This window comes from Dipteris shenzhenensis, chromosome 15 (assembly GCF_047967505.1).
Source record: "Dipteris shenzhenensis isolate YYH24624 ecotype China chromosome 15, Dip_SZ_1.0, whole genome shotgun sequence".
In the NCBI taxonomy this organism is placed as follows: Eukaryota; Viridiplantae; Streptophyta; class Polypodiopsida; order Gleicheniales; family Dipteridaceae; genus Dipteris; species Dipteris shenzhenensis.
In genome coordinates this window covers 1,219,968-1,230,026 of record NC_141610.1, presented here as the reverse complement: position 1 = coordinate 1,230,026, position 10,059 = coordinate 1,219,968, and the positions used below count along the sequence as shown (strand labels likewise).

The window sequence follows — 10,059 nt, the reverse complement described above, 5'->3', positions numbered from 1 at the left end:
CTTTTTCTGCATACATGAGCTATTGGTTGTTATTTCCATGTATGATTTATGCTTGAATCTTTATTTTGTGTCCTCAATAGTCCCGAGATGCAAAGATGGGGTTTAGGTATATGAAGAGGTCAGAGAGAGAGAAAGAGAGAGAGAGACAGAGACAGAGAGAGAGAGAGGGAGGGGGGGAGGGGACCGAGGGAGAAAGAGACATAGACAGAGAGAGAGAGAGGGAGGAGGGGGAAGGGACCGAGGGAGAAAGAGACACATAGGGAGAGAGAGAGAGAGAGGAGACAGAGATGGGGAGCACGAGAGAGAGAGAGAGAGAGAGAGAGAGAGAGAGAGAGGGGGCGGGGGGAGGGGGGCAAGGACGAACAAGAGAGAGGGAGCAAGAGAGGGGAGGGCAAGGAAGGAGGGAGAGAAAGAGAGACATAGAGAGAGAGAGAGTGGCAAGAGGCAAAGTGAGGGGTATGTGTGTGGTGGTGGTAGAGAGAGAGAGAGAGAGAGAGAGAGAGAGAGAGAGAGAGAGAGAGAGAGAGATGGGGAGGGCGAGGGGGGGAACGAAGGGAGAGAGACACACACACACACATAGAGAGAGAGAGAGAGAGGAGGGAGAGAGAGAATAGGAGAGAGAGAGAGAAGAGACAGAGTGAGGGACGTGTGTGTGTGTCGAGGCTCATCCCCTCAATACCATTGGGTTCAATGTTTGAAATTGGTTTAAAAAAAGTGTTCAAAAAGATCTAGCCCTTTTCACATATTCCTTTTTTAAATACTTCATCTACCTCATTTGAAAAGACGTGTTCAAAAGGTCACTCATCTAGTTGAATAGTTGAGTAGATTGAGCATAAAGCCAAGTGATGCAATGCTTGCAATGGAGGGAGTCTTGAAACTTGAAATCAAAGACCTTTTAAGATCCCAAGTTGAGACCCAACAGAGCGGGTCTCTAGCCCGTCATAGACGGGTCAAGCTATTTGTTATACCTGGTCAATCATTAAGAAACCTATTGAGAGGACTCTAGTTAATATCGGAATAAGTATTTTCCATCGATAGACTAATTTGCATTCACTTAGCTTTCCTTAGTTCTTCCTTAGTTCACTCGATCTCCTAACATCTCACTCTTGCATAAGCATTTGCTCTTACTCTACCTTAACTTAACCCAGAGGTTACATACATAATACCTAACTCGAGATTCTATCGTTAACTCAATATTAGATGTGCCCAAACCCAAAGTATATAAAACAGAGAGTAAGAGAGGCATATAATATGAAAGTGCAAAATTTATGCATTCCAGTTCAAAAGGGAATTGGAAGTAAGGCGATCGTGTTTCAAGAGATATGGTAAGAGCCTGAGAGACTTTGCCTGCTCACAGGCAGTTCTCTCAAAAAACGAAAACAAGGGATGCGTAAGGGCAGCCTTTGCAGACAAGGTACGATATCTGGTTGTGTGTCTCGGAGCTGGTTTGGTTGGATCCCTGTCGTTGTTGTTCTGCAACCATTACTTCAGTTCAAAAAATGAGACGCTTTTCGAAGTTCGTTGACTCGAAAATAAACGAGTAATTACAAAATGGGGGGCACCGCAGGGAGACAAAAGATGCAATCGTGTCCAAGTACACCTCTGTTTGATTTGGCAACATGCGTCATGCTATCTGGTCTAATAATGTGGCGTGATGTAGCTTTGAAGTAATCATTCCGGGCAAGGGGCCTCGTTCATCCGGTAAGGACTAGCGTTCAAGTCTGCTCTGGGCAAAATAATCTTCAAAGCTTGCGGACAGGCGCGAATCAGATCATTCTCTCTTTTGGCGATCAACGACGGGGGACGTTGGCCCAAAAATGTGCTATGAGTACTGACTGTTTCAAGCTGGTCAATCATTTTAAACCCACGTTCGACCCAAAGAATCTCTTGGACCCATTTTTCAGTTGTCCTCATCTACATTGCACCAGCTGCAGTTTCTCCTCATCAATTAATCAACTTACTGCAGTATTTCCACCACACAGGACCTGATGGGCACTTTGCAGCTGCTTACGTCCCCTACCAGCTCTTGCATCAGTCCCTTGAATATGTTGCTCTCAATCTCCAGTGCCATCTCTGCGACCTCACTGCCATAATCACACCACCTTCCCCTGCCTGTGTTCATTTCTTTCTCTACCATGTCATCCACATTCATGCAGCAAGCCATCGCCCCCCAATCCTCCATCCGTCTATACACATTGTGCAATAGATATGTGGGAGCTGTTGAATGGAGAAGGGGTCTTGACCACAACCAAAAACTCTGCTCATCAGCCCCCAAGCTCAAATTCAAAGCCACATCTATGCAATCAAAGATCAACTTCCGGTTTTGCACAGCAGCCTCTTCATAGTGGCTCATCAAACTTATATCTGTATCTAACCTGCAGGTGCTACCCGCTTCGTCATCGCCTTTGGGACAGGTGCTTGCAGAGCAGATTCCCCATCCCCAGTGTTGAACCCGCTCTTTCAACTGGTTGAAGAGAGCTGGATCAATAATGGGACCTGACAGTTGCAATTGAACTGAATAGAGATCTTCAGCAGAGAGCTTGGCATGACATACTCTCTCCTCCACATATTCTCTTTCACAAGGAACTATTATTTTGGACTCTGCATCCAACCCAATGAAAGGAGAATCTATATGATGCATTCGAGAAATCGTGTCCATAAGCTTGTCACATTCTACAATGTGCCTACTTTCATCAGAATCACCATCTCCTGTTTGGCTTCCTGTTGTTGTACTCGTGCAATCATCATTACCACGAGCCTCGTGAAGCTTCATTCCTAGCACAGAGCATAATCACAATATTCTGGCGTCAATTGAAATCATTCCAAGAAGAATAAAAGTAACTTGAAGATGCTGAATATTACTCGCTCTACCTTGTATATTTTCAAAACTGTCTGAAGAATTGGAAGCTTCGTCCTGAAAAGGAGAGTCCAAGATGGAAATTGGGCTCGGCTGCCCACACTCCTCAGTGCACAGTGAATCCGAGACAGACTCGCATTCCTCAAGAGACGATTCTCTTTTAGCAGAGAACTTATTGTAAGCGCTTGGCATCTGCAAAAGATCATTGTTAAGAGAGCAATATGCTGATATTAAAAACCTTGGACTTTATCAACACTCATCAGCACAGAGGACTGATCGACTGGCCTACGAAATCGTCAGACTCATGTAAAGGAGAGTCTGCGACCACATGCCCCTACTGACAGATAACAACAGACATTGCGTATGCCCTTAAAACAGAGAGATTCTGCTAGGCATGGAACGCTTTGCCACTTCAGGAGATCTCAACTGCCCTCAAATCAGTGCCTACTCCTAGCTAGTATAGTCCGTGAAGGTCAAGAATCCTCCTTTGATTTATTTTTTTGTTAAATAACCCTCCTTTCGTGAAGTACATACTACTTTGATAATATTATATTTTGGGAAGCTACATGTTCCTCTTGCAGCTATATATTGTGTTTGATCCCTTTTTGGGACCTTCATTCTTAGCACATCGACAAGCACTAAGATCTTAGCTGGCACACCTCTTGTTGTATTACCGTTGGTCTCATGCATATTTATAAAGTAAAGGGAATTTCATTAAACAAATATCTTTCTGCTGCTCCTCCTCTTCTTTCTCCTCCCCTCTCTCACACACACACAGCCAAAGCTGAAAAGCAGTGAAATTCTCACCTCTGTCTGGTCTCCTAGAAAGCTACCTATAGTGCCAGTAGAACCAGCAGCAGGACTATCATGCGGTCTTCCCTGGTCAGAACTGCCAATGTTGCTCACCGTTGTGCTTTCAATCTGTCTGTAAACAATAGAGTCTGAAGTAGAACCACCACCAGTGAGCCTGGAATCTTTACCCTTGTCTTCCGGCTTCTCCTGAATTGCAAATGGTGACCTGGATGAATTTAAAGCTATCAACAACTCCTGAAGAATGGCTGCAGTGGTTTTTCCGGAATACGAAACAGATTCTGTTCTTCCACTGCCAACATTTGGATAAGGAACATGAGATGAAGCACTGTCACGAAGATCCCCCGAGGAAGATTCACTGCTGCTTTGAACAGAGTTTACTGCAGTGAACACATTGGAACTCCTCACACTCACTTCAGAATTTTGTGCCCCTATGGAGCTGCTATCGACAGTTTCCCACCGGGCTCTCACTCGTTCACGGCCTTTTGACTTAATTTCCATGCTAGTTTCAGTAAGAGTATTAGAATTTAACACAGAATCATCAGTGCATTGGAGTGAACTAGGAGTCTCCATGCTGTCCCTTTCACTCTGACTGATCGATACTTCCCAAATGTGGAGTTTAACTTCATTAGAGGAGCTATCTTCATCTATAGACATTGAGGATTCATCTGAGGTTTGTGTACTTTGCAAGTTCTGAGACGCTGAAGTTGAAGGAGTCTCAGATAAGGCAATGCCATTACGCTTAGAGGATTCCCAATTTCCTTTAACAGACTTTGAGTCTTCTGTGGATGTCCTGATACCGGTTGAGGTTGCCCTTTTCCTTGTCGAAGACCTCATCGGTGAGGAATTTTCTTTTCTCTGTACTGTTTTCATCTTGCTCCCCTCATCGTTTGAGACTACCATTCCTACTTTGCGAGAGCCGAAGTATCGAGTGCCATTAATGCCACTGTTGCTACTGACAGTGGAAATGGCAGATTTTGTTAAACTATATGGAGTATTTGGTGCATCGGCTTCGACGTTTCCTTCAGGAGGCCTTGGTTGTCTTTCCTGTTTGGTTCCCGCTCGCTTCAAACTTTGGTTTTTCAAGCTAGCTGGTTGGTTTATCCGCTCTTGCTTCACCTTATCTTCTGTTCGAGCTTTTGGCTGTGGTGGTAGATCATGGCTGCAATTCGCGGGGGATCTCGCTTCGTTCACAATTGAACTGCGAGCTGGTCGTTGCTTGGACGTGATCGGAGGCACTTCCTCCCCCACACTTCCACTCCGCCTCTGGCTGCTTGAAGACACTGGCGCCCCTCTTCTCTTGGCTACCTGCGGCCTTGACGTAATTTCTTGGCCGTTACGGAGGTCGGGCCGTGAGTAGCCTGCGTTGCCGGGTTTTCTTTCAGTTTTGGATCTCACTAGAGGCTTTACCATCTGCAACACCTCGTCCTGCGTGTTGATAGAAGCTTGAACAGCTGTAGGGTACAAGCGTGGAGAAACAACTTGATCAGCCCGCCGCTTTTTCTGACTTGCAATAGTTTCACTCGTTCCCTTATTCAGGGCAGGATCATCCCAATGTCTGGCTAAACTGGATGGAGCAGGGGCTGTCCGTTTACAACCTTTCTCTTCCCCATCCGCATCTCCCGAAAGTGGTGGCCTTGCAACCTGGGAATGGATACCTGAATTCCTAGCACGGGTACTGACTTGCATGTTAGGCTCAAGGATCTTTGCAGCAGCTTCAAACAAGCGAGTTTTCGAAGCCAAGGGACTCTTGATGGGAGAAATGAGCTTGTTGTGGGTCTTAGACGGAGACAGAATCGATCGAAATGTGGAATCAGCCTTACGGGGTGAGAGAGGAGGAAGCCTGGGGATGAAGGTTGGTTTCAAGCCGGCATCTGCATTTGTAATGTGGACAATCAGTTCCCCGGAACAGTTTGCAATTGGTTCGTCTTGATTCTTAGCCATCTCTCTGGCCGCGTCTTTAGGCACCCTCTGTCTCCCTGGGTACTTCTCCAGGGTTCCCTTGTTGCGTTTCCCCTTGAAGGACGGAGACCTGAACTCCTCAGAGTTTCCCATGGAGTCGCACCTTGCCAGCAATAGATCCAAGCTCGACTGAGATCCCATTCCGTTTCTGTCCGCCTCACTTTCTTTCCTCTGTCGATAAGGCTCTGGAGAGGGCATGGTTTCAAGACCCATGAGCCTCGCCACCACACCAGGCGTCCGCTTGGTTGGTTTCTGTTGAGGGCCATCGTCTCTCGCAAAAGCTTCTTCAGCTTCGTTGGGACAACTCCTTGGGAAGCCAGCTCTGTTTTCATCAGCAATCTGCAAAATCGGAAAACAGCTGACGATCTGCACCTAGCACTCTGCTTGAGAGAGGAAGGAGCATGATAGGGGGCAGGCACTTACGAGGAGCAACTTGGCCATTGGTAGTTTGTCATCTTGATGATGTTTCGACACTTGCTTTGGTCGTTCTGCATTCAACAGAGAAGATTTGTTGAGTCTGCAGTCTGATTGACAGAGAAAGCTAACTTTCTCGGTATAAAACCCACCGAGCTCTAGACATTCTAGATTCTAGTACGTAGCGCGAGCAAAATCCAGGAAGGAGTCGAGAAAAACAGTACCCCTTGAAAGATGCTGACGAGCCAGAACACCACACACAAGGGCGAGAAACAGATTCGAGTCGTGTATCTACTTTTTGCGCAAATGTAGTTGAAAACAAAGATGTGAGAAGCACCTGCGGGTAACAGCTTGTAAGGAAACAGTCTCTTCCCGTGCAGGCGGTCGAAGAGCTGGTAGAAGACGCCAGCACACCCGCCGAGCTTGGAGGAGGAGTTGCGCTTGTCAGCTGCGGGGGAGAGGCTGGAGAGGACTTTTCCAGGGGTATCGGACATGATTGGGGAGCAATGCAGGGAGGAGGGGGAAGCCTAGGAGTAGGAGAGTGCGACGGGGGACTGGTGGAAACGTGGGCTCAGAGGGCGGGGGCTGGATGTAGCTGAAGGGGGAAAGGCGAAATAGCAACTGGAGCTTGAGGTGAGAGGCTTGCGATGGAGCAGAGAGGCTGGCTATGGCGGAAAGCTGGAGCTTTGAAACAGAGAGCGTGGCTATGGCGGAAGGGAAGGTCGGCAGAGTGCAGAGCAGCTCACAGACAAGACGACGTAAAAATGAATGGTATAGTTTGATCGTGATTAATCAGAATTGTTAAAACTGTTAATCCACCGTCTCTTTTGCAAATCACTCATTAATCACCTACCTAGGCTTCAATCTTGCCGTAGACTCCTCTACCGGATGTACGGCATCGCCAACTCTCCACGTCATTCTGCCACCTGTCGGCAGGTTGCCCACCGGGAGCTACCGGCTGGTGCACCGGCCACTCCAGTCACTTGAATTAAGTCAAACCCTGGTCCACGTTTCCACGGAGCCGTTGCCTGGCTTTTTCCCTTCTTCTTCTTCTTTTTCCAGAAATACCTGTTGTATTTTGGATTACGAAATAATAACGTTCTTCTGCTGGCGACAATCTTATTATTGACATCATTAACTATATAATATAATAGCCGCCTTTGATATTTTGTTCAGATCGCTATTAATTTTTGATATCGAAAAAAAACCTGCAATTCCATGTAGCTCTGAGTGGACTATTTAAAACTGACTGGCTGAGCTTTGAAAGGGTTTTTCTATTTCGTTGGGAAAGACAAGAAAGGAAAAAGCTTGTGACGCTGCTCTGAATTCTGTCTGATGAGTTGACAAAACGCCCTTCGTTTCAATGGAAAAGCGTGTAGAAATTTATAAAAAGGCGGGGAAAAAAGGCCTGACACATTCCAGATTCTAAAGAATTTTGAGATTCGTGAACCGTAAGGTTCGAAGGACTTTTGCAAGGCAAGGCAAGGAAGCTCATTTTCTTTTTGGCCTTTTAAAGTCGAGTAATTCCTTCCTGGCTGGATCTTACAAGTCCTTTTTCCCCTTTTTAAAGTCACGTAATTACTTGCTGGCTGGAAATGCCGTACATTAAAAGTTTGTGACCTAAGGAATTTGAAACACAGGCCAATCCTACGTAATTTGAATCATGATATATTGTGTATTTTGAACGCCAAATGAGATTTTTATTATTTATTATTATCATTATGCCTTTCCAATGAAACGCTTGCAACTTGCCTGCCGTTTCACCTTCAAGGGAGCCCTTGGCCTATTTCCTAGGATCTAGTTGCTTTGCCTTCAAGGGAAAAGCTCAAATATCCAATTTCAATTTGACTAGATCCCAGCAAATTGTTTCCCACCACACTACATAAAAGCCGACACGAACTATCACATTTTTCAATTTCACACGAATTATCACATTTTTCAATTTGACACGATCTCAACTCTATGCCAAATTGTTTCCAATCCTTACATCAACCCAAACTTTAAAGAAGAAACAAGAATGTGGAGAGAGAGAGAGAGAGAGAGAGAATTGTATTAAAATTTGTAAGCAAGATGGGATAAAGCAATTAATTAACACTGGAACCTTTCAATGGTAGTCTGGAGGCAAAGCTTTTGGAGTACTCCTATTATGACATGGAGTGCTTCTTTAGGATAGCCAAGCATGAAAACCAAGTGTTCTACACATGAAAACGAAGGATGCAAATTTCTGGTGGAGACACATGTTACGCACAACCGCGGAGTCTTACTCTCCTCTTCCATCAGCACGAGAGAGAGACTACTCATCTATCGCATTAAGCTATGCAAGAGGGGAGCAAGTTTTTTAAGGGTTGGTCACTCATCTCCTACTATTGTTTATTTCTCCACACAAATATTAATTTTTGTCACTTCTTGTAGAGGTGATATATTTCGATGTCGACCTTGAATTGAGGCAAAATAAAAGCAGATGTAGAGCTTGGAGTCCTCTATAACTTTTATTCAACCATTGCATCAAAATTCAGCATGTAGCAAGAGATATATGCGATGCACTATTCGTGCATATTTTTTTAAAACTACATCTTAAACTCACATGTTTTCAGCAACAAGTCACTACCCTCCTCGCGCTTCTATAGGCTATCGCCCATGTTGGAGAGCCACCCACAGCTTGTGTTCAGTCTCTATAGGCCATCATTCAATTTGTGGAGCCTTATTCTTGTTTGTGATTATTAACTTTCTGTTCAAAACGTCCTCCTTAAGCTGTGGGCAGCAGTCCAAAAACCTCCATATAGTTTCCAACCCATATATCAACAAGTTACCCTACTTCTATAGATAATATTTTACTCTAGGTTGCCCATGGGATGGTACACAATCTACCTATAGATAAAAACAAACTACCATTGCTTGCTTTTCACCACCAAAAGGGTGATTTTAAGCCCTATGAAGAAAAACGAACCGTTTGGACAGAGATTGGACTCCCCGAAAGCCTTCAAACAACAAAACTCCAATAAGCTATTGCTTTTTCCTTCAACTTTCTAATGTGTGGCTGCATCCCAGCAATGAGGTTTGTGGTATCGTGGTTGCATAGTTCGTCCATTAGCAAGTGGAAGATTCTAGGGTAACAATTGCTTCTAGGGACAAGAGTTAGCCAAGTATTGTGGGAGTGAGGTTTCAAGTGCCAGTGTATTATTTAGTTGGAAGTTTTGTTATATCTTTATCCCTAGAGCACCTTTTTTTAAAACATTTTTTGGATGTGTGTGTGTGGAGTCTAGTGTGCCTATAGACACTTTGGACGTGAATTCAATTGTTCACACATGCTCCATAGTTATGGGAAAACATCATTTCTTTTGCTTTGTGTGGCATCATGGCACTAATGATTTGGATATTACATGATGCTTCCCAGTTTTGCGGTTTTAGATTTATGGTCCTATGGAGTTGGATACTAATCTATGTATGGCATTATGGATCTATGGATTTGGATATTAATCTATCATTATGTTCCCTAGTTTTGGGATCCTAGACTTATACTTTATTGCCCATCAATTTTACCATTTTTGGGTTATATCCCTAGATGTTTTCAATACAGGTATGAAGCTTTAAGGTTATATTTCCATATGTGAACATGCAAGATTGAGTTTTAGTGTGAGCACTATACAATTCCAGTCTCTTATGTCATGTGTGTTTCATGATGCAAATTTGTACGCATCTCCCATTTATTTTAGATATCAGGGGGTTACTCATAAACATGTAACATAAAATTTTAGTGAGGCTTTATTTTTTAATAGCGGGCATACACGCCATTTATATACATGAGGGGATTTGTAAAATAGCAACTTGGTGTAATTTATATGTCTAGATTTATGGAAGGGCATCTAAATTTTAAAATTGAAATGGATGGGTCCGTAGGGGATAGAATCTTATAGGGATTATGCTCATCTCTAGCTTGGTTTTTCCCTAGAGATGCCGTGCTCAGGTCTGGTAGTAGGAGTGATTCGCCCATCTACTCAGGTGGTGCTCACACACCT

The 10,059-nt window shown here is 44.4% G+C and overlaps 1 protein-coding gene across 1 annotated transcript; it reads right to left on the bottom strand.

Moving 5' to 3' along the window:
• Positions 1-1,299: 1,299 nt before the first annotated feature.
• LOC147893190 (uncharacterized) lies at positions 1,300-6,726 on the bottom strand. The gene is made up of 5 exons (XM_087385980.1): positions 6,381-6,726; positions 6,053-6,117; positions 3,665-5,968; positions 2,872-3,049; positions 1,300-2,775 (listed from the first exon to the last, which is right to left on the bottom strand). The coding sequence occupies exons 1-5, from the start codon at positions 6,535-6,537 to the stop codon at positions 1,958-1,960; spliced, it is 3,522 nt and encodes a 1,173-aa protein (XP_087242106.1). The 5' UTR covers positions 6,538-6,726; the 3' UTR covers positions 1,300-1,957.
• Positions 6,727-10,059: the final 3,333 nt, after the last annotated feature.